Source organism: Tachypleus tridentatus, chromosome 11, assembly GCF_004210375.1.
Source record: "Tachypleus tridentatus isolate NWPU-2018 chromosome 11, ASM421037v1, whole genome shotgun sequence".
In the NCBI taxonomy this organism is placed as follows: Eukaryota; Metazoa; Arthropoda; class Merostomata; order Xiphosura; family Limulidae; genus Tachypleus; species Tachypleus tridentatus.
In genome coordinates, this window is record NC_134835.1 from 94212475 (window position 1) to 94237809 (window position 25335).

A 25335-nucleotide genomic window follows, 5' to 3' on the forward strand; every position below is an offset into this window, starting at 1 on the left:
TTAATGTCTTTCAAAAATAGTTTTAAATGGTATTAAATTTAGTTAACTTCTTAAGATGTTAATATCTGTATTTTAAATAAAATATGCTCCTAATTTCGTGTCTTCCGATTGTACTTAAGAGTATTTTATTAGTCCTCTTTCCCACAGTCTTTTTCAATTAAAAATAAATCTTTACCCACTGTAAGCACAAATAATAATTAATAACTTGTAGTAAAGTTGTGTGCATCTCTCCTTTCTGTCATTTCGTACTGCTTAGTAAACACAAGCTATAGCTCTGCATTCAATATAATTATATGGTGAAAAAGCACACAAAGAAAATATATGTACAAGATGTTATCTGCCCATATACTGCTTTAATTTAATCTTAAACAATTACAAAATAGTTGTTATCCAATTTCTATTGTCCTTAAGTTATAATAACTTGCTCTTTGAAAGACCCTTGGTTCACATTTGCAAAAAACATGGAATGCTACATAATACCCGTATTGCAAACACACTAGAAGCAATTACTAAAGGCAATTTTTTTTCTGTTAGTACAAGAAACCTAAACCTCATAAGCATAAAGAAAATTTAAAATTCTTACAAGTCAGGACTACAGAAAAGTTTAGAAAATTTGTCCATTGCCATTCCTTGTCATTGTCGTGTAAACTCTTGCCATTAAGGTTTCAAAGATCAAGTCCAGATATTTTCATGAAACCAAAGATGAATAGTTTGGAAATAGAAGGTATGAGGTCCTGAAAAGGACCTAGATAATTTCTTATGCAGTTTTCTATAAAAAGCCAAAGCTAGTTTAGGGTAAAACCACTACTAGTTTTTGTTTTTGCCAAGTACTACATATACATATCAGTTATTAGTCTTTGGTCTACATCAATTTATATATAATATATTATAATAAGAGCTAAAAATTCACAGTAAACATCTTCTTCATTTAAAACTCCACTTATTATGTGAAACAAATCTTCAACAGCACAAACTGATTGAAAGTTTAGTAGCCAAGATTTAAAAAGGTGCCCACATTGAAAAGTTGCTGTGTTAAAAAAACGCGAGTACTGTAACATTTTTAAAGTATTATAGCTGAATGCTTTTTTTTTGTTTAAACCACACAATCAATGATTAAGGGTGCTTAATTTCTACACACATAAAAAACTGCAAGCAGCAATTAACAACAGCAAACAGGGAAGAGAATAGTCTTAAAATTTAACTCCAACCACGTAGCAACTTTAAGGCTTACATTTAGATACATTTACTGGTGTTAAAAACAAAGTCATAATGATTCACATAATAGCAATAGTTATAACAGACCAGTTTAAAAACATTTTCTGAAGACTAATATCTTACATTCACAAGCACATATACATGTATCCAGTGATGACATTTACTTACCACAAGAACTAGCCATATATTAGATAAGCCACAAAACTGTAAAATATGAAAATTTTGGAAGCTATAACTGGAATTAAAGTTTAGCAAATTATTTCTGAAATAAGATATATTTTATATTTAAAAAAAGATACTCTATGTATAGAATATCTTAACATCATAAGTTGGACATATTTGAACACTTCCAACCTTAAATTAATGGTGATCTCAAAATCTGAATTATCCCTATTACATTCACTGCAGCTGGAATATATTTCATAGATGTAATGAAAGGATTAATTGAAACCTTGAAAGTTCTTATCATAGATTCCAAAAACCTAGTAATACATCTAAGATATCCAGACCAGTAAACAATTTTAAGACTAATTTTATAAATAATTTTTCTCTTAATTTAAAATAAATTTTAATCCTACATAGTGGTCTAAAAATATGTTGTAACTTAAATGCTGGATAAACCAAATGACAGTTTCTTAAAAGTATAATTTAAATTTGAACTACTATTACGATGTATATGGTTTTTGTTTTATTTTTTTTACAACAAAACCCAACAGTATCAAAGTTGGAAAATAAAATAATTATCAAGAGTTCTTTTTTTTATTTTACTACAGTTTTAAGCAGTAATAAATATATTTTTTAGGACAGTTCTGAAATTAAGAGAAGAAGAAACTTTAGATTTTGAAAATAAGGTATTCTATATTAGTTTTGATATAGAATCTTTATTTACCAATATATCCTTAATATTCTTTATAGTAGTTTTCCCAAGGATACTTTAAAGAACTTACATTTAATATACAACCAATTTCACATTTTATGGCAAAATATACGATACGTAGTTATGGGTTTTGGATCAATTCATTTGTTTTTGTGTTATTATGAAAAACATAATTGAAATAATGCCTTAAAGAGCACAGATTAACTTACGTAGGTATCAAATACCTTAAACAATTAACATTTATCATACAGTGCTTGCAAAAGTTAAGTAACAATACATTTTTAAACAAGTATGTAGGATTATTTACAATTTAAAATATTGCAAAATTACAGAAATCTAAAAAAAACTGTTTATTGATACAATTGCTGTAGATGTAATAGTTATAATGGATTTGTGGTTAGAACTTTAGAGGCTAGAAGTAAGTTAATGAAACCAAAAATAATATACATAACTAAAGAGGCTTCCATTATTTAAATGAATCACCCACCACACTATCTACTTGACCTACACATTAATTGCTTTGTTGCAAAATAGAAACTTAAAATTTAAGAAAGTCATGCATATTTTGTTTGGCCACACCTGTTATACTTTATATTAATGACAAGATTTATTATTTCGCATTAATGGTTTGTGGTTTCGCATGGAGTCAACTGAATGTTGCCACTGCCAGCAAGCTCGACAGAAGTAGCGGAAACAACACAAGTCTCGACAAAAGATTGGTCCTTGCTGCAGCTGACAGGTAGAGCAGATTGCATCTTCTAAGTATGGATCCACTTGCACCTATTATTTAAAAATATTATATTAGTAGAAATACAAACCTACAAATGTAACTAAGGCATTTTACCATATGTCTATTCCCATCTCAAGAGAAATTTTAGGGGTGAACCACCACCAAAATAAGTTCAATATATTATTTTTATAGTGAAATTACACAAAATAAAAGTGTAACAAATTCAGCAGCAGAAAACTTTCCACTTGCTTAGAATCAACACAGAATCTGTTATTAAGATATTTGGGATATTATTAATAAATTTTATCTCCATAAATCACATCTGTAACTAATCATCGAATATTTCTGAAAAAACAAAACTGTGAAATAAGGTAAACTTTCAATGATATAAGAAAATACAATTAGAAAAACATATATGTTAAAACTTGAGGCACACTACTTGTTATAAAAACACACAAAAAATAAAGATTGGATTGAGAAAGATCAAAACTGCATTTGATTGGATTAATTCTGATTATCCATTCTCTTATTTAAATAATCAAATGGACAATCAAAATTACACTATGTAACACAAATTTTGTTACTGGATAGTATATGTTGTTTCTTAATTGCTTATATTGTAAAAGTACAGAAAATGGCCATTATTCCCTACACCTACACAAAAAAAAAAAATTTAGAAATTAACCTATTTTCTATGTAAAAACAGGTAAATTTGCACATTATCATTTACATAAGGTCTGAATTAAACAATATATGAATCAAGATTTACATGTATTTATACTAAAGTTAGACAAAAATGTTTAAAATAGTTTTTCAAGATTTGTGACTGTAATGTAAATCACTTTCATGTATCAGTCCCCAAATATAGTCTTCCATCATGTTTTCATTTTACGCTGCTTGGCATTAGTATTCAAAGTCCAGTATATCTTGGTGGAAGAGCTCTCATTGCTCCTCTGAGTATGCTCCCATGTTCTCCTTGAATTTATCAAGATGATCGTCAAGAATATGGACTTTCATGGACATCTTGCAGCCCATTTTGCCTTAGTTTTTCACCAGAACCTCAACCAATTTCACATAATTTTTGGCCTTGTGATTGCCAAAGAAGCCTGAACCACTGCAACAAAGCTGCCCCAAGCTTTTTTTCTCTCTCCTTCCTACTGAGCTTCTTGGGGAATTCTGTGCACTCCAGGATCTTTATTTGTGGTCCAATGAAGACACCAGATTTGACCTTTGCCTCAGCTTAGGGAAGAAGTCTTAAAGGCTGCAGACTCCTTATCAAGAGCTGTGACAAATTGTTTCATAACCCCCAATTTTATGTGCAATGGTGGGAACAACATATACTAATGGCTCACACTTAACAATGTGCCTCCCCATAGAGAACTCGGTCCACTATGGCCAGTGCTTCCTGGTGTAGTGTGCTGCAATATCCCTGCTGTCTCAAAGGCAAAAATAACAGGGAAGCTTGGTAAAGCCTCCTTGGAGACTCATTAAGAATGACACTATTTTGAAGTCTCTGATAACCTCCCAACCATAGTCATCATACTTCAAGGCTTCTAGCAAGGTCTTGATGCTATTGTATTCCTCTCTGAAGTGCACTGACTTTTAAAAGGTCTAAAATTTGTATAATATAAAATCTTAGTATTCAAGCAAGCAAAAATTGTCAGTCTTACCATCTAGAGTTTTTTTGCAGAGCTCGCATGTAAAATGTTTTGATCCCTGACAGGCATACCAAAATATGCCTTGTAGACTTCACACATTTTAGCAGATGCTGTCACAGAGTACTTTTTCCTTCTTGTCTTGATAAATTGGCCACATACATAGCAGAATGTGTCTGGAGAAAGCTTGCAGCTTCTTGATGCCATCTCTAATAAAATCAGATAGAGCTAGGTGTTCACTTAAGCAGCTAGAACTAAATTGAAGTGGGGAGTGGCAAGCCCCTGTATGTATATATTACTATAAATAATTCTAGAAAAATTGTAAAAAGTTTCTTGAAAATTCTCGTAAGTTTTACGATATTCTATAATGCTCTCAAAAATTCTTACAAGTTGGAGAAAATTGTCTATCAGCTAATCAGCACTGAATTTACCTGGAACGTTTTGGAAAATGGGTAAATTTGAAAATTTTATTACCCAGGTCACAAAACCAAATTTTGAAGAGAAAATAGGTATTTTTTATTTACTTTAGGCATAAGCAATTGGGAAACCTTTCTGCCCAGAAACAAGGAAAAAAATAAAAATTTTGTTACATAGTGTTATTTAAAAACCAACAAATTAAATACAAAAGTGAACTAATCACACACACTAAACTTGCGAGTCCCTAAAACTTCTCAGCACAAGGCTCCACCAGAACATTCAGCATTGTGAATTTATTACAGCTCCATAACACTTTCCTGTGATCCACCACTAACTGTCAAGTGTCTTGTATACAGAATTCATTAGTTAATCAAATATTAAAACGTTTTGGAAGCAAAATGGACAATAACATAAATTGATAGCACAAGCAAAGTAGTCAGGAAATGTCAATAAAACTTTCTAAGTGGAATTCTTAAAATTATTAGTTTTTGAATATTTGCTTCACTATTTCAATCTTTTGAAGAACCTATTAAAACATGAAAAGCTACATGCAACTAACTACCTCAATAAAGTACTTGCATACAAGTAGTTCAAGTCAAATGACACAAAAAAGACAGATGTAGAATGACTGAAAAATGTAACAAAAACTTTATTTTTAATAACGTTAAGTCAACAAAACCATTAGATCTACTGCAATAATAACTTATAGCTAGTAAGTTAAAAGTAAAAAAAAAATCCAAGTAGGGAAAATGGGTTTTTAAATATATATTTGAATAGTTAAGTAATTCTAAAAAGTTCACCTTTTTGGTAAACCTTGATGTTTTAACTTCTATAAAAGCAGCAGACACAGCCTTCATGTAGCTTTTCTGGTTGTTAAAGGTGACCCTGCCAGAACCTTCAAAATAAGGGGAAAAAGAATAACTTATAATAAAACTTTACATTTTTACTGCAAGGATATGATGTGGTATTAGTGTACTAATAATGACAATGATTTAGTATGACAATTTAGTATTAATACATAGTTAAAGTAACTATCACTCCTGTTACGAATTATAATTTATGTCCGATGAGTGATATGTTACGTTAAGCAACATGTAACTTGTAATTTCAAATAACTAGAAATTTGAATTTAGAAGTTAATTAACCATTAATATGTACCAAATGTATGGCACTTACCAACAAAATTGATCCACACAATTTATATTTATTAATTAACACAAATATTTTAATATACATACAAAAAGAATAATACAATTTATAATAAAGTTTATTATAGTATAGTTTGTAATAACTATAAGTATCTGCTAGCCCATCTAGAACTGAATATTTTATTTATGATCTAGGTCTACACTGAGCAAATTAATTTTGAGTTGATATTGTCACACACCTTGCTTAAGTTAGCTAGCTTGGTTGGCCTTGCACCAGTTACAAGCATAAGCTTTTGCCAATGACAATATCTAATGTCCTTGTAGAAATACTAATATCTAAAGTTAATTCATTGAAGTTCAATGGTTTGTAATGTTTGAAATCTAAATAATTCCTGGTGAAATTATGCAATTTTACAATTAACATACATTAATCACAATTAAAGATTCCAAGGGCTGTAGCATACCAACTGTAGCTTTCCAATAATAATAATAATAATAATTGCTTCTCAGCACATCAATGTTTATATACCAATCATGCAAGTTTCTAGAATTTTCAACAATGATCTAGTGGATTTTTGTAAACAAATATTGTCAATTCTCAGTTTGAGAAAAACTCTACAAATTTCAAAAACAGGATGGACTTGCACAATACATAGTTAAAAATACACACCACACGCAAAAAGAAAAAACTATAAAAGCAACAAGCATGTACACTAAAATAAATGTACAAGAGTAAATCTGTTACACTTTCTTCCATAAATGTAAAAAGTATTTTTGAAAGAATCTCTACCAAGAGGACAAAAAAAAAAAAAAAAAAGAATCTCAGCCACTGTCACCACAAATTGGTCCTTCTTAGAACTTCCCTGAAATATGGCAGCAGATTAAAAGTTATTAGTGTGTGTGCATGTCCCATCATATGCACATGTATGGGTGATCATATGATTTAGCCACGAAAAGAATAAACAGACATTTATCTAAAGAGAAGTGGGAGGGGTAACAGGAGTAAAGTTGAAAAAAACTGAGGGGAGGTGCTGACAGAGTTAAGAAATGAGATAAAAGAAAGTACCAAGTTCTACATGTATATATGAACACCCTGTAGAATGTTAAACTGGGAAGTAATGTTTAGTAATGAATAACATGCATAAATCAAATTTATTACTGCAAGACCAGTAACACTTGCTTAGAATTTCCTTGATAATGAAATGTTTATGCAATTAAACTTCCTTTAAATACTCCATTTGACTCTCCAAACATTTATAACACAACTTAATAATTTTGTAATTTAAGAAACTGAAAAATAGTATCTGAAAAAAAGTAAACATTTGTTCAATAGTGCCCAAGCCCCCCCCCAACCCCACTTTCTTTTTCAGACTAGTAATAACCTATGTATGAAGGTTTTGTTTAATAGAAATAAAATGTATGTTGTTTTAAAGGCATGTAACAAAAAAAAACACAAAAAACTCACCTATGGGATACTTGTACTTATCAGTGTCAATTCCAGCATACACAACACCACCAAAAAGATCATTTATGATGTGTGCTAAACCCTCAGCATTTAACATTCCATGCAGAGCTCCAACAAAAATTGTTCTGCTGGGATCAAGTCGCTGTGATGGACACCTTACGTAGTTGCTATCACTAATCACCCAAGGGATGACTTGAACCTAAAATATACAAGATAATCTGTGGGAGAATGTATTTTATTCATTAAAGGTTATAATACTCATTTTATCCAGTTTTAAACATTTGGAATAACTATAATGTTCCCATGTACACAATCTTGTTATGTTTAGATTATGTTAAACGGCAACAAAATCTGTAATTGTAAAAACAAAACAAAACTTAAAAAGCTCGTCTCAAACAGAATTTATACCTTTAGAACTGCATTGTGTAATTAGTTACGGTGAGCTATGCTCTGAAATACCAATACTGTATGCAGACCAAATTTATCAGATGTTAATATATCATTGGCATCTTAAGTTTGCTGTCTGTTTCAGAAGAGGTTGACATGCATGTGAACGTTTCACACATCAGAAGTCATCAATTCAGAATGCAGTGCACAAATTATGAACAAATCGTTATAAAAGTACCATTTACCCTTAAATATGAATAAAGAGATTTTCAACTCAATCCATTTTAGAATTGAAGTTCTATTCATAGAAACCTCACTTTACAGTTCAGTAAAGAGATACAGAAAAACTAGAAAGTCACTATTACAAATACTACAATTCAACTGAATAACTTCAATTTCACTGCAGCTAGGTTATTATAAACAGGATTTTCAAAATTAATCATACATCCAATTATGTCTGTAAATAATCTTATTTTCACAGTAACTAAGCTTACAAATTAAAAAATAAATTCATCTAACAGTAGCCTAAGTAACTATGCTTTCTTCACAAAAACAATAATGCAGATTCTCCAAGCCTCATTAAATTTAAAATAACAAATTATCATGCAATCATTTTATCAAACACTTTTACAGACTGCACAACTTGTGAACAGTTTAAAACATTCTATTTCTATTTATTTGTAAGAAAAACCTTATGCTTATAATGAGAAATTAATGCATAATTTGGCACTAACTTCATGTGTAGGTCAGTAACACTGTAACAAGTAAACAGAGATGAAAAAATATTTGCAAATTAATTAATTGATAACTTCTTTAATAGAACACAATTGAGTAATCAATTAATACAATGCTTCTCAAACCATGGTAACTTTTGCTTGTACTTACAAGCAAAATAAAAAAAAAAAATTTTGATGGGAAATGCTTCCAACCATTTGCTTTACTTGTAGTCAGCAGTTTAAAATTACCAATAGTGACAGCTTTTCCTCATAACAAAGATGGGGCAAGCACGTTTGGTATTTAACCCCAAACCCTCAAGTCACTAAAGCTAAATCAATTCAAAATGAAATAGGTAGAGTACAGGTAGCCTATTATGTAGTTAACAAACAATAGTATTTTAAATAATTGAAAATGGTAATATTTGGAAGCCCTAATTTCAACTGATTAATTATTTTGGTTACATTTGGTTACAAGAACACAATAATTAGAAACATTAATATTTGTGATGCTAAAGTAGTTGCTGCTCATACATAAATTGATTAAAATCACCCAGCTCTACAAGTGAGAAGTAAAAACTAGTTAGTATTTGCCATAAATTAATATTCTCCATAAAAACTTCACAGAAATCAATTGCTAAAAATAAACATTATCTCCCCCTTCTACTCTTGAAGTAACTGTCCTAGAAATGATTATTACCATTGAAATTTCAATTATTTGAAAGTGATGGAATTTACCCAAAATATATTTTCCCCATTTTACAAACAGATGCATTACAAGTACTTGCACAAATTCACCAAATTCATTAAACACAAAGAGGTTAGCATTTTCTCAATATTGATCACTGGTACTTGTTTGCATTTTTTGTGCAAAGCTGTACATTGGGGTATCTACACTAAAATGCTCTTCAAATGTACTAAGTACTCTCTTCAAATAAGATTTAAAGCAAGTTACAGGCATAAAAATATTTCTTAAAAAGGTATTATAAAAACAACATGAAGTGTTAGAACTGTCTAACAGTAGAACTATGGTGTATCCCATGGTACACCACCCTTGTGCACAAAAAGTTCATCTTGTGAAGTACCAGAATCTTAGGATTTATTTTTTACTTTAGTGGGAAAGAAGTTACAAATATCAACAATTACTATAGTCAAAAAAAAAAAAAAATTAGGTTTTATATTACCTCATGAGTTAGCCAAATACAATTAATCCAAGAGTTAACCTTTAAATCTTGCATGAGATTTTTGATTGAAATATGAGTGAGTTTATCATAATTATCAGAAGAAGAAAAATAATTACACTTTTAGCTATACAACTACATTTTAAATAGTAAACATTTATAAAAAAAGTTCACACCCATAATATGGGTACAAACTGTTTCTAAGAAACAACCATTACCTCTTTGCATCTCATTCTACGGGACGAAATCTTAAAGTACCAATTCCCACCATTATTGAAATCATGGGTGCAAGTCTGTAGCAACAACTTGACACACTTCTCAGAGTCGAAAATTATGTATACATAACCAGCTTTTGGTGGATACATTTGATTTTTGTTATCTTTGCCAGGCCACTGAATTTTGATGGATCCAAAAGGTGCAAAAGCTTCAGTAAGTCCAGCTAAAAGAAGAACAAAATGTTACAAGTTTTATAATAATAACAATTTGATATTTACAGGTACTATGTACAAAATTTATTACTTTAAAATACAAAAGTTAAAAAAAGAAAAAAAGATGTGAACAAAAAATTGCTTTTAGAGACAGACTGATAAGTTAGTTTTCTGCAAGCTGTTATCGTATGGTAATGTTCAGACACTATTTTACTTTGGGCTTACAAAAATACATATCCTTAATGATCCATGAAATAAGTAAACATAATAACAGTACTTTAAATAACCTAAAAAGTAACACAAGTTATAATCCTTTAACATGTTAGCTCCCACACGACCTACTGATGGGTTGTGCTCCATTTTCTTTTTAAAGGGTTACTTATTGGTTGGGACACAACAGATCCATATACATTCTTCCTAAAAAGTAATTGTAAAATGATTAGTAGGACCATGAAAAGTATTGGTAAAATAGGTTTGGGAGTCAATATGTTAAAAGAAATAATCTAAATCTCGGATGATTTTTTTTTTTTGAGAAAGTTGTGATCTTAACTTCTCTTTTAAATATTAATTTTTCAAATAAAATGAACATTCAAGTTAATCCCATAAACTTGGGTATCTTTGGTAACATTTTTTCATCTTGACAGATTATATGCTAATGATGCAATTAGACCAGGGGTTCCCAACCTTTTGGCACTTGAGACCCCTTACCTAAAAGTGTGAAACCCATGTGACCCCCTACTTAGGGCTTACTATCAGCAGCTTAATTTTTCTTTCATTTTCTGTGAAGGAGAGGGAAAGAAACATCTAAAAAAAATACTTAAAAATTCTGTAATTATTTATTAGCAAATTAAATCACATTGGTCCAACCTGAATTCACAAAAAGAACGTATATTTCTTAAAATAATATTAACATAGGTTTGAACAGCTATCCAACCCAGCTAGTGAGATGCCTGATGTTGCATTTCAGCAGCAAGCTTTGAAATTCATGGCAGAGCGTTTGTTAGAGCCAGTCTCATGTCATCTCCAACATCCAATCTCTTCCTATTCTTTGTTTTTATATTGACAAGAGTGGAAAATCCTGCCTCACACAAGTAGGTAGAAACAAATGGAACAAGGACACGTAAAGCTATCATGCTGACTTTGGAGTATGACTGATACATAGTGCACCTGAACTGAGTCACGGATTTCACCTTGAAGAGATCACGAGCTGAAGAGTCGTTCCTTAGATCCAGAAATTCATCTTGGATATCATCTGGGATGCTAGATACATCAAGTTCAGTACAAAATTGGTTCCTTACCAAGACCTCCTGTTCCTGTGATAGCTCAGGGAAGTAATGCTCGACTTCCTTTTCTAGAGACTGAAGTTGTTCGGTAATCTCATCCTTGAGGAACTGATCCAGTTGGATCTGAGACTCATCCGTCACTCCACAAAGTTTTTCAAACATAGCGATGTTTCCAAGATTGGTTTTCCGACACCAGTTCTGCAGTTTGGAAACAAAGGCCCGAAGACTATCTTGAAAAAGGAGAGCATGTGTTTCCCTTCCTTGAAGCTTCAAATTGAGCTTGTTCAGCTGGTCAAAATGTCGGCTAGGATGCATAACCCTTTTATTCCATGCTTCATCTTGAAGTGAGCTACAAGATCTTTCCTTTCTTGAGTCTCCAGGAATAGCTTTATTTCATCTTTCATTTCAAAGACACGATTAATAACGTTTCCTTTCGACAACCAACGTACTGCTGTGTAGAAGAGAAGGACTTCGTGGTCAGCATTCATGTCTTTGCATAGTTCTTTGAATAAGCAAGTGTTGAGTGCTTGAGTCATCACATAATTTACAATTTTGATTACAGATTCAAGCACTTCCTGCAGAGAGAGTCTTACTGGCGAGAGCATATCGGTGAATAATGCAGTGGATGCCCTTTGCTTGAGGTGCTAGCTTCTTCACTCTCGACTGGAATCCTGATTTCGATCCCAGCATAGCCCGGTGCCCCATCCGTACAAACCCCACACACGTTTTCCCATTGAAGATCTTCGTCTTGAAAAAAAGTTGAAACTTTTTCCATGACATCATCAGCTTTTGTTGTGGTTTCAAGTGCACTGCAGAATAAGAATTTGTCTTTGATGTCACCTGAATTAATGTATCTCACAAAGACAAGCAACTGAGAGCATGAACTTACATCTGTTGACTCGTCGAGCTGAAAGGAGAACAAAGGGGAACCCTTGATGTCAGTCAAAACCTGTTCCTTCACATCCATAGACATTTTAGAAATGCCCCCATGATGACCCCCAGGGGGTCGCGACCCACCGGTTGGGAACCCCTGAATTAGACCTTTCAATGAACATGTACAAGGTTGGTCCAATAAATCAATCCTGTATTAGAGATGTTGACACAATTCTGAATTTACAATGTACATCTTCACAAAATGTGGCAAGCTTTTATTCAATGGTAAAAGTGTGTTATACACAAAATACGATACTTAAATTTTAATGCCAATGAAATGCTAGTGTTAGTTTGACAAATCAAAGTGCTGAGTGATGTTCATATGAAAAAAGTAAAAAACTTGTCCATCGTACAATTTGAAAACTGCATAAATCCCATGTGATAAGCCTCTACAGCCTCATAAATGCACATTTATAATTTTTTTTCTGCATTCCTTTATAATGCATCTGACATTTTCTGTACTCTAGCAGAAACAGTTATGAAATTAATTATCGAAGGAAGGTAACATAAATGACATCACATTCATAACACCATGTTGAAAGTACTCTGTACAAGGTTGGGACATGCACACCTTGCCCTAACTTGTGTACACAGAACTTAAGTGCATGGATACAAGATTTTAGTCAACATGGGAAAAGTCTCAAGATAATCTCATGCAGTTTCACATTTTAATGAAAATGATACATAATTATAGAAAAACAAATTTCATTTTCTGGCATTTAAAAAAAAACAAAAAAACTTCAAAATGCTCTGCTCAGCCTCTTACATCTTAACCTAAATGTAAAAGTAGGTTTAAAGAGCTTCTGTGCAAGATTAGTTGTTCATAGTTTATATTATTCCCCCCTATCTCATATGTTAGATCCAATTAGGCTGATGGACAATAATTTCATTTCCTAATCCACTCTATATCTAGAGATATAGGATAAATAAAATGTTTAATAAGGGGAACAGAAATAAACACTGCAGTTATTTCCCATTTAGTGTAATTAATACGCTTACAAGTTGTATGAAGATAACTTTATAGAAACATAGTACATGAAAAAAAAACAACATAAAACAAATTGCTTGGAAATCAAAATGATACTAAATCACTTAAAATTTACAAAGTCCATCACAGTCTTTATGCTAATATAACTTACCTTTCTCTGAAGACCTTACATGACCTCATCCTACTTGAAAAATTGCACCCGAGTTAATTACTTGTAAGTGGCTGAGAGTACTTGTTTTGGCCGAATCAACATTCAATTTTATTTCACATTTTTCATAAAATATATTAATTTATGCAGATGAAAAGTAATTCTCTGTAATAAATAGCATTCCTTTGCAAAGTCCTATAAAAAATTTAAGAACGTAATATCAGAAGAAAGACCTTTTACCTTCTGTTATATCCCATGGTACACCACCCAAAAATACTTTACAAGAATAAACAGGATTTTTGTAGATTCGTGGAGGAAGCTGACCACTCCATGTACAGGTAGCTTGACTAAACACTGCAACAAAAGTTACATTTGCTAGATGAGTAAAAAACAAAAACTCATTACTGTTACAGAATTGCATATTTTGTTTGAGAATTTTCACAAGTTAGTAGAAAAACATTAGACTCTGAACAAAATGTAGTACTGCCATCTATAGTAAATGGAAGCATACAAACACCACATTACAATTATACTTTTCACTGCAATTTCTCTGAAAAAATTAAAACTTTTCTGCCCTGAAAACATACTTTAATGAGGGGTTTAATTGAAAATTCAGTTATTTCCATTAATACTCAGTGCAAGAAGATAAACACTTTATTTTATTAATTTTGTGAAAAGATTGGGTTGATTTTTGACCAAATGCAATAAACATTAACAAAGTAATTCTTTCCTACCTGTATATATTCTGTACTAATAATTTAGGCCAGCAGTTGTATACTTTAACAATATTAAAGTACAAATTACCTTTCATCAATAAAATATTGATTAATTTGCCAACCTCAACCATCCTAATTATACTTTCCCATCTTTTAAAGAAAAGTTAACTTTATTTATTAGTTCCTGTTGCCTATTCTATGCAGTTTGTTAAATAACAGGTTAATTAAATTGGGAGCAGTTGCATTTGACACACTTGATAGTATGTTTGACAACCATCTTTTTTTGGTATTATATTTCACACTAGTATATTGTAATTACAGTACTAACATTCTTGCTATTTATTGTACGTTTAAGATGTTTAATTTATCACTTATTATATGTCCATAAACACTAGTTTTAGGCTATATTCTTGGTAACATCCTGCTACTTGACTCCACATTTTAATAGTAATAGATGGCATGGTAACTTATTTTGGAAGTCAGGCTATGCTGAGGTGAGTGTCAGAGCTGTTTAATGGATTTCCATTGGTTACAAGACATTTTTAGGAAGGATTATGGAAACCGAATTAGATCTAAGGAAGAGTTTGAAGTTAACATCTTGTGTTTGTGAGTTCTGTAAATATACGTTATTTTTAACATTGTACTTTATATCATGGAGATTATTTTGCACTGTTAGCTTAATATACACATTTAGGACTGACCTATATCTCATAAGCTGGATGAACCTATTGTTAACAGCAATAGCACTCAAACGATGGAATAACTGTTGATATCTTTATAAGAAGAGTAGATTTAATTAGCTTTTGTTATTAAGGAATGATTTAAATATCATTCTAAGTAGGTAGCTTGTTCTGATCAGAAGTTAATATTAATAACTATTAAGCTTCATAATAAGGATCCAATCAGAATCAATATGGTAAGAAACATAAGAACATTAGAAATACTTTTAACACAACCAACTGAAAACAAACATTCTCAAAGTACTTAATATTTTGTTTAAAACTTACGATCAGACCAGTTACCAAATTTCAGGAGTCCACTTATATTTGTTTTAGCAAAAAGCTGCATGATGGACTTTCTGCACTGATTCTACTATAGAAATTAAAATTTCAAAGTTTATCATTATAAGCACTTAGGCTTACTAATGAGCACAAAGGAACTATATAGTTGTTCTATTAACCAAAATGTAGTTTCTTGAACAAATGTGAAAAACTTTATATCACTAAACTGATGTAGATATGTTTCAAGGACTTACAAGCACTTGAATTTTTTTTTTTTTAATTACTATAGGCCATAATACTAAGCTGAGGAACTGGGAAGAAATAATAGCCTATTGAATGCCAATCATATGAGGGGAGATAATGATTAATTTTCCTTCTCCAAATTATATCTAAATAGGTGTTTCATGAAGATATTTTCTAAAAATTATAAAATTTATAAATGAATTTTAATCTAGTAACAATGTACATATGGAGAATGTTATCCCATTTCCAGCATTTTTTATGTATATTTGTCATCTCCTTACAGTGTTGCTTGATTACCATTTAGACTTGTGTATTTTAAAGTTATGTTCAAATGTACTTCTTAATAAATCCTTATTAGACTGAAACATGTGAAAAACTGATTCTCAAAGACATTCTTACTTGGTCAATTGTATGATCCTGCAAAACTTTTAATTAGGATGGTAAAGGCAGCAAATTGTATTACAAATTTTGTGATTATTTTCCTTGGACTTTCTTCCAAATTTTAGCTTTATTAGCCTCCTGAGCTGAAAAAGCATGCTTTAAATTTGGAATTTTTCAAAACTGAAATGTGATAAACACATGCATTAGAGATTTGGACAAAATATGGAGACATTGATACAGTGTCTCCTTGATAACCAAGCAAACATAACATGAAGTTTCAGCCAATAATTATAATTGTGTACTAGAAATACTAAGTGTTTGGCACAGGTACACCTCATTCAATTTCATTACTCATCTCTATGTCTACAAACATACCCTCAAACTAATTATATGCTCATATATAAAAATAAGAAGTGTTAGAGTGTCTATTGTTTTACCTTAAAGTCACAGCAGATAATGCTTGTGGTAATAGCCTCCCAAGTTCTGATGTTAAACAAGCCAGCTAATATTAATTTTAATTAATTAATGTTAACTTGTTCGTTTAACACAAGTGTTTTAATTTTATCCAACAGATGGGGTATCCCCAACACACTTGGAAGCTATTACCATATGCATTATCTGTTATAACTTTAAGGCAACAACTGGGAATGTCAATTGAAAAATTTAACCAACAACTCTTTACTGCTTATTTTATACTATGTTCATTGTTGTTTTATAGTGCTGATTTTAACTGCCTATTAAAAAATACAGGCAATACTTTTGATTACATATCATTTTTGGTAAAGGTCAGCATTTAAATAAAAATGACATTTCATAGTTAAAACAACTTTAGTAGATATGCAACTCCTTATTTTTTAAATTTCATACACAAGTACAGGCTCAAATTTATTTTATTCCAGTAGATAATTACATGTTAATTAATATCACTTTAAAAATAAGATTTATTGTAAAAAGCTTACTATCCAATAAATTTTGAATGCAATAAAAAGCCTAAACATTATCATCATTATTATTATTCTAAAATGAGAAATCATACACACATGCAGAGTTCCTATACAATTTGGCTGCATGTTCAACTGTATCCACTTCCCTAGAGCTGGAGAAGGAATTCACATTTGCCCATACACGATCAGAGAAGAAAGGTGAAGAGAGGAGAGGAGGATCTTCTAATTTATTTACTAGTATGTTGCTGGTAGTATTTTGGTAGCCAACTGCCCCCAGTGAGTGCGAATTGCTAATTGGAACTCCAAGACTGAGACTACTCTGTTAAAGAAAGAAAAATTAAAATAAAAACTGTTTAATCTAGTTCCTTACAGACAGATGATTCCAATAAGAATTCAAAACTGATATTATCTTACTAATTCAACATTAAGCCAAGAAATTTATAATTAAAACCATTAGACAAATATTTAGCATGAGAAAGAGAGAGAGAGAAAACTAGGAAATTACATAATCTTACCATAAGATCAGAGAGATTACTCAGGTCTGAAACACTACTAATTCCACTAGTGTCAGAGTCAGTTGGTGAAGAACTTCTGGTTTCTCTATAGCTATCACAGCCCATCACAATGGCTTGCTCCAGTGTTGAACTTCCTTGACCACTAAGTTATTTTTAAGGGGGGGGGGAGAAAAAAGATAACCTTAAATAGAAATATTTAAGTTTTGAAGGAAGTGGTAAACATTTAGAACATAAGAAGTTAATACTTTTTATAAAAGGCACTTTAAAATATGAAGCTGAAGAATAAATGTGTACACTTGTTTCATTTTTTTATGTAAGGTAAGGCATGGATAATAAGGTATCATTTGGTCCTTCATGATTGTCCCTTCTCACCTATTCTCGAAAAAAAAAGTAAAAAGCTAGCCACCCTTTATTTTTAAGGAAACTACCAAATCTAAATTTAAATTCTATTTGTAAAATGTTAACCCCTTTACAGCTGAAAGCATCTGTTTTCATAAGCCGGCCACCTTGATAGAAAAATAAAATTGTACCAATTGGGGACTAGCTTGTTCTTTAAAAGTCTTAAAACTTGATTCCTCTCATCCTAAAACCTCCAGAGCACAGCAAAAAAAAAAAAAAAGAGGTATATATCCAATATATCCCTAGGATAATCTTGTGAGCTCTAACAAAATTATCTCTTGTACTTCCTTTCTTAAAGGGAAAATAAGTAACTTCACCTATACATGATAACCTTTCTATCCCTGAATCATCCTACTAGCCCTCTTTCAACTTTTTTTAGAGGGTTAATATTTCACCTCATAAGACTAAATCTGTTCACAGTATTCCAACTGAAGCCTAACTGGCAATACATATAAATGGAGATAATTATCTTTTATTGCTGGAAAAATAGCACTCCTTCAATGGATTGAACTACTTAGGTCAAATTTACTAGCCTTCCTTAATAAAATGCCATTTTCCTATCTAATCTTTCATGTGGAACCTATCAAAATCTCTGGGAAAATCTAAATACACACCTCTTCCATCATCCAAAAAGTTGAGATCAACAAGGAAAAATTTCTCATCAGTGAATCCAAGTTAATTGTTTTCTTACGACATATTTCACTAGATGATTTTGCAACAGTTATTTTATAAAAGACAGGGGTAACATTACCAATTCTTTCTACTAACCACAGAACCAGATTTAGCTATGATGCAGCTCCATGGCATTTAACTTGTGAAAGGCCTGCATTGTATTGAGTTAAAATTTTGTTATACACTTGTCAGTTAACTACCATCAATAATAATAGATTATATGTTGTCAATGTTCAATTTTCATACAAACTGTAGAAAATTAAAAGATTAATTTAAAAATGAATTTCATGTGACTTGCCACCATTCTTTAAACAATTGTTGGTCAGGGTAAATATCCCAATTAGAAAAAAAACCAAAAAAAAACAGAATTTATTATAATACATAAACATTATAATAAACACCTCAATGTAGGTGGTCCTAGTGCAAGTGCCCTATTGTTAATCCAGCACTGACTGACTTACTAAAAATGAAAAATAAAAACTATCCTTTTTTTTTTTTTTAAACTTCCTTTAAAACCCTCAGGAAAATTGTTTGGTCCTTTAATGCTTATGCTTCTTTCGTTTTATCTTTCAGTTTTTTGTTCAAACTAAAGGACTAATACCTACATGATTCAGATCAATCTCGGCATTCTAAAATAACTAAAAGTTAGTGTTAACATTTCTTCTTGCAAAGACAGCAGAGAACATTTAACAGCTCAGTCACCTCACAGTCTTCACCAAAACACTTTCCATCACCATTGAACTCCCATGAAAAGTTTAGTTTCAATTAGAAATAAATCACATCAAAATAAGACATTACCCAACAGGATGGGGCACTGCTGTCCTGATAGACTGTGGTAAGTCCACACTAACTGATGAACTTAAGATACAACCTTGCTGAAGCAGCTGGTTTAGTGAGCTACCCACATCAGGATACCCAGTGTTACCATAATTCAGTTTTCTCACAGGTTGAGTACAGGTTTGGGATATAAGTTCATCATTGTGAGATGGAGATGATCCAGAGATCAAAGCTGCCAAGTTCTGAATATGGAGAGAATTCTGAAGAAATCCAATATTAAAGCCACTAGACTGAGGGTTGGCTAAGAAGCTTTTACTTTGGAGGCCTGCAAAATGTTATTTTACAATACAGAGTTTATTTTAATTAACTGTACTTTTATTTTAAAAAAATAACAACAACAAAAAAACATACATGATTAGCTTAGTATCATTTACCATGCTTTGAAAAGCATGAATGTTTATTAATGAATACAATAATTAAATATGCACAAACATAAATACAGGAGTGTTAACAATAAAAATAGTAAAGTATACTGTTAAAGTACTGTTGCACTTTCTTTGCTGTTGAAACAATTAGATTGACAAACCATCAAAATACTCAAACTAGTTATAATTCTGATAAACATAATCTTCTTCGTGAAAAGAATACAAATCTATACAGAAGAATAAAAATGTTGATGACTAAAGTACAATATCAAAACTAAGTTTAAGCAATATTATCATCTTTAACAAAATAACTGGCTTATCTAGAATAAGCCATTTACAATTTAAGGAGCAAAACTATTAATTCACTTCATTGTGGCTATACATTCTCCCAAAGCATACATCACACATTTTTAAATATAGTTCTTCCACCCACCCACCCACAAGCAATACTGAAGGTGTAAAGACCTTTTAACAGAATAGCTTTGACTGCATAAATGAAAGTCAGTATGATAACGAACATAGTCTAAATTTAAAATTAAACCTTTTTCATTCACACAGACTGTTCAACACAGAAAATACACTAACTGGACAACTTGTTTACTTTTTCAACTGATAAAGCCTTTTATAGTCAAAACTATTATACAGAAAATGCTCGAAATAACTTACTGGAAAGTGCAAAAATATTGAACTAACAGATCACCTTTACTAACCTATAGGTAAAAAGAACTTACAGGTACAAACAAGTCCACAAAAATTACCTGTACAGGTATTCCTCTCATTTAAACCCAAGAGTTCAACTATGGAGGAAGAATCTGCAATTTAAGAAATTAAAATTATCTGAAAAAATAAGAAAAATTAATAAGCAACATTTAATGATTTATTTAGAAATAAAGCATTAACAAAACCAGAAAAAACAAAACAAGCTTTGACACCATGGTCTTATTCTAACATAGTTCAAAAGTTCATCAGGATATATTTATTTTGAATTAAAAAGTCATTTTACCAGAAACAGAAGTTTGAATAAGAATTAACCATGTAAAGTCTTGGTTTTCAATCAGATATTATTTTAAAACAGCTATAACAGATGTTAAGTTGGAGGAATATTAAACCCAAGTAAATCCACAGTTGAAACAAAAATTTAAAACAAATATATATACAAAAATTTAGCTTTGTTAAAGCTGGTGTTATATTTTAATAACTATAATACCCAATGGAACAAATGACATCATGGTAAAGTTTAGTAAACATCACAATCTTATCTTCAGCTTAATATTTAACATGCAAGAAAATCATAAGGAATCCTATTACAGATAAAAAAAAAAAAAAAATAGCCACTACAAATCATGCTTAACCAATAACCTTGGGACTGCAAAGTCAAGGTCACTTTAAACAGCACTTCTTTAAAATACAATAATAATTTATTCTATCATATTTTATTTTGAATTTTTAGTTAACATGGCAGTTACATCATTTCTTGCATATTTGAAACTGTTCATGAAACAAAGATTATCACATGATACAAAAGAGATTAAGAAACAAAAATTATGCATATACACACATATCTGTACCTTGGTTATCATTTCTAAAGTTAGGCTCAGCATAAGAAGGCAAGTCCAAGGTATTGTCAAGCATCTGATTTATACATTGAAAAATCTCATAGTTTCCAGATGGATCACTATTTTTGTTGGATAGAATCCTCCCTTCTGTATCTGATGAACTATGTTGTATCTGCAATTATTTATTTAAGTATGAGATCTAGTACATCATCCATTAAATACAACATCAAAATACTTTTCCCACTGTGAAGGAAAACAGATAGGGCAAAGATATAAACAAGTTACGAAGCCTACCACAGAGATTTCAATAACAATATACCACTTATTAGAAGCATAAATTATAACAGTAATCTAGTGAATTTTCTTAAGTTGCACAAAAAAGGGACAAACTTCCCTCAAGGTTGAATACATAATACAAAATTAAGATTATTATTAATGTTATCTTAGCAATAACAGTTCAAGTTACACACACACACACACACAACAAGTTTTATTCAAAAATTTCTTTCGTGTTAATACAGCAGACAATGATTCTCTTAAAATAAGCCAGTATCCCCCCCCTTTTCTCTGTATTTCAATAAAATTCACTCAGTTTTTCCTATGGATTCTCTCCCCTCCCTTAAATTGCATAATTTATGGTAATTGCACAGAATTTTCCCAGTAAAAATATTTTTATATTACAGAAAACACATGTTGCACATTGTAAGCATTATATTTTTTGTTATTATTACACGAGTCTTCTATAACTCAAAGCTGATAATTCTTTCATTTGCTAGAATTATTGATCGAAAAACAAATTAAAATAAATAATTCACATCACAAAATTATAATGAGTTGCGTATAAGCTACTACAAATGGATACGTCTCTGACAAAAGATGTTACTGGGAAAATTTCTGTACAAGTACCAAATTTATTTCAAGTTAATCATATTTTAATAACGGATACCTTATTACATCTCATATACACAAGTCTAATGGCAAATAATATTCTATCAAATACATTTATCAGCTCTGGAATGGAATTTTACGATTTTAAATAATGTTTTGTAATATTTATCTACCTAAAAACTTATCAGTAGAAAAATTTTCAACTGCACATATAGTTTCATAGTTGCACCTTTTTTTTTGTTTTAGAGCACACTAGGAAAACCCCCAAATTTATCTATAATTTACAAAATCTTAAGATATCCAACGCCAAGCCTTGTAATTTCAGTTACTAATTAATGTATACAACTTGAATTCTTAAAGTGAAACTTTGTGATTACTGATTACATTGTAAGTCTTCGAGGAGACACATATTCAAAAATTAAATACGGTAAAATTTTAATATGAACCTTTAACAAGAAAGCTTTTTTAACACACCATTTCTAAACTCAGAACTAGAAAATGTTATTTTAACTATAAGTTTCGTAAAATTATGATGACTGCAATTGATGAAGAGTAACAATTTTTTTTTAATAACACAAAAATCAAATGCATTGAACAATCAAGAATAATTTATATTATATACACATACACATACAATTTTAAAGTACATGTGGCCTATTTAAGGTGTTACCGAGACGGATTGTAAACCACATTTTTCATAAGTCATAGTTTACCTAGTAGTCCATGTTACGAATAACAAAAATTTCCTTTCACCCTCCACGCTGTAAATTTCTCCGATTCTACATAGCTATCACTGCAGTTTTCACCCTATGCACATTGAACAAGGACGACACGCCGGCTCAAGCACGTGCCGACCCTGCGCCGACAGGGCGGGGCGTAAACATCCATGCCACGTGATATCTGCTTGCTCACTGCAGAGTGTGCAACTTGCCTTACAATATAACTTTCTCCATAAAAATAAGTAATAAAAACACTCTGAATATTTGAATTTCTACGATATATAAACAAAACTTACATTTGGAATTAAAACAGACATAGTTCTTTCCTAATATCAATGTTTTGCACTGCACTCAAGAATTAAAATCGCTAAAATTAACAAGATATCACAATGCTATAAAACACAATTGTGTAACAAGTGACTAACAGTTTTCCCAGTGCGTACTTTCTCAAAATCACTACCAAGTCCATTCAATAGATCTACCAATACTTGTTTAACAGAATTTTATATCCACAACAGAATGTACTGACGAAATACATATTTGCGTAACCTTCTTGGTTGATCATTTTACTCGACTGACTCTTGAGCTCTTCACTCCCATCTGTTCACGTGGAGACTGAACCTGCATACGTGTTTGCGACAGCGGTACGAGTAATCTAGCCTACTGCCCCTTCCGGCAGGCTCTACGTCTGTCTGGTATACCATGGCACAAGACATGAGGCGACGGCCAGGCTGGAAAATGATAGGCTGATCAAGTGAAGGGGATAGCAACTGAAACTTGTCGGGCTTGTTTGTTTTTTCAAACTTTTGTCTCGAATACGTTAAGTGCATTGTTTGAAATATTCATATAATAGAAAAAGTGACCCATTTAGAATTTTACCACATTCAAATAACTACATTACAGCATGCATGGTCACTTTTAATTTTTATCTGTTCTTGTACAAAGTTTGTTTTTTCTTAGTAGTATTGCCAGCATATTTTATTTTCCTAAAATATAAAGCCGCATTGGGATGCCACCTTGTTTTTACCTTTTGGCAAACATATATTTTAATTTTCCTCAAATATAATTTTTTCTCCAAAATTTAAATCATAGTTACTTGAAAATTGAAATACAGAATTCATACTGATATATCTGCATGTATTATATGCACTTGGCGTTACGTCTATATTGATATTTTATACTGCAGTCGCAACTCAGAGAGCATGTAGGCACGGACAGTATGCATATAGATAGATGCACTGTTTATTCACATGGTGCATTGACGTCACAATATATATATATATATATGTTACACATTTTTCAGCCTGCATTTAATTACATCCCAATAAGTTGGATTCGACAGAATGGAATTAAAAAATACGTATCTGAAGACATATATTTGTATACGATGTCAGGTCTACCAACTTTTACAAATCTGTTGAAGGAAGACTTTCATATAAACTGATAGATCGCTGAAGGAAGTCGCCCTCTAATAGGATCTGTCCCCCTAGAAAATTTTCATTCGGTGAAACAAAATTGTACATTTCTTCGATTCATGTAAAACCGATTTTGACCTGGATTCAACCTGTCAAGCAACCACAATGCTTCACAGAAAACGTGATATAATTTTTTTTACTAATGCGAGTAAGCGTGAGAATAGGCCCAGGTGCGTGATTGTTAGTACCTCTATTATGGTGAACTGGATCATCAAGTTGTAATGATGGTCAATGGACAAGGCTGGAGTTACCAAGATGTCGAAATATAAAGGACAGAGTCGTGATAACAATTTTTCGTGTTTTATTTTCATTGCACTAAAATATACTAAACGAATTTCTGTAAACAAAAGCCATTTCATTTTTCCAATTGCCAAAATATTTAAATACAACAAACTGAATTGAAAAAGAAATCACTTAGAAAGTGTTCTGAGCATATATTGGGATTTCAATGTTATGATGATGTATAAGTCTACCAAATGATGAAACAATCGCAAAATAGTTTTAAAACATAAATATATATATGTGAACAAACATACGCTAAGTACTTTTCTTTTTATCACAGCATGTGGATCCGTAAAATCCAAATTACGTAGACTATCTGATTTCAGATTTATTCATTTATGGCGGTTCTTTCCCTAATAAAGCTTCCCCTTTGGAGAGAAAAATTTGTTACACAGTTGGTCAAAGTTGATTTCATCTCCCCTTCCCACTACATAAAACAAGATGGAAATAAAAGCTACAATTGGAACCATTGATTTAAATAAGTTTATAATATATTAATGAAACCTAAGTATTCATTTTGTTTCCTGTTTACAGCTATAAAAATACAAGTTAAAATTATGATATTCAGTAAGAACTCGTTATCTCCTACTTTATATAACTGTTATTGCAAACCTGTAATTGCAATTGATTTAGATTGGTCTAGAAGAATCAACAGCAAATGGTTATCAGTATTTTAACCATAACAAAAATGTTAACTGATTTCAATGAAAATGATCCATGTATGTAAAAATACATATGACGTTTGTGAAAGAAAAATAAATTTGTACATGACGT

At 31.2% G+C, this 25335-nt stretch overlaps 1 protein-coding gene across 4 annotated transcripts; it reads right to left on the bottom strand.

Moving 5' to 3' along the window:
- Positions 1 to 333: 333 nt before the first annotated feature.
- Positions 334 to 23522, bottom strand: LOC143232801 (cytoplasmic polyadenylation element-binding protein 1-like). 4 transcript variants are annotated; one of them, XM_076468680.1, is made up of 11 exons: positions 23101 to 23522; positions 21210 to 21369; positions 20373 to 20453; positions 19238 to 19541; positions 17369 to 17510; positions 16950 to 17172; positions 13809 to 13922; positions 10007 to 10227; positions 7508 to 7706; positions 5695 to 5789; positions 334 to 2872 (listed from the first exon to the last, which is right to left on the bottom strand). In XM_076468680.1, the coding sequence occupies exons 1-11, from the start codon at positions 23119 to 23121 to the stop codon at positions 2687 to 2689; spliced, it is 1746 nt and encodes a 581-aa protein (XP_076324795.1). In that variant the 5' UTR covers positions 23122 to 23522; the 3' UTR covers positions 334 to 2686. The 4 variants fall into 4 exon arrangements, with proteins under 4 accessions (XP_076324795.1, XP_076324796.1, XP_076324797.1 ...); XM_076468681.1 differs by having other exon boundaries at positions 20400 to 20453; positions 23101 to 23517; XM_076468682.1 differs by lacking the exon at positions 23101 to 23522 and adding an exon at positions 22799 to 23069.
- Positions 23523 to 25335: the final 1813 nt, after the last annotated feature.

What these genes read in the sequence shown, in the direction of transcription:
- LOC143232801 (XM_076468680.1), bottom strand. Translation starts at nt 23,121, where the DNA reads ATGTCTGTTTTAATTCCAAAT. An exon ending in TTGTGGACTTGTTTGTACCT is followed by an intron (nt 19,542 to 20,372) that starts GTAAGTTCTTTT and finishes AACATTTTGCAG; the next exon opens with GCCTCCAAAGTAAAAGCTTC. An exon ending in ATTGTATAGGAACTCTGCAT is followed by an intron (nt 13,923 to 16,949) that starts GTGTGTATGATT and finishes CTTTTGTTGCAG; the next exon opens with TGTTTAGTCAAGCTACCTGT.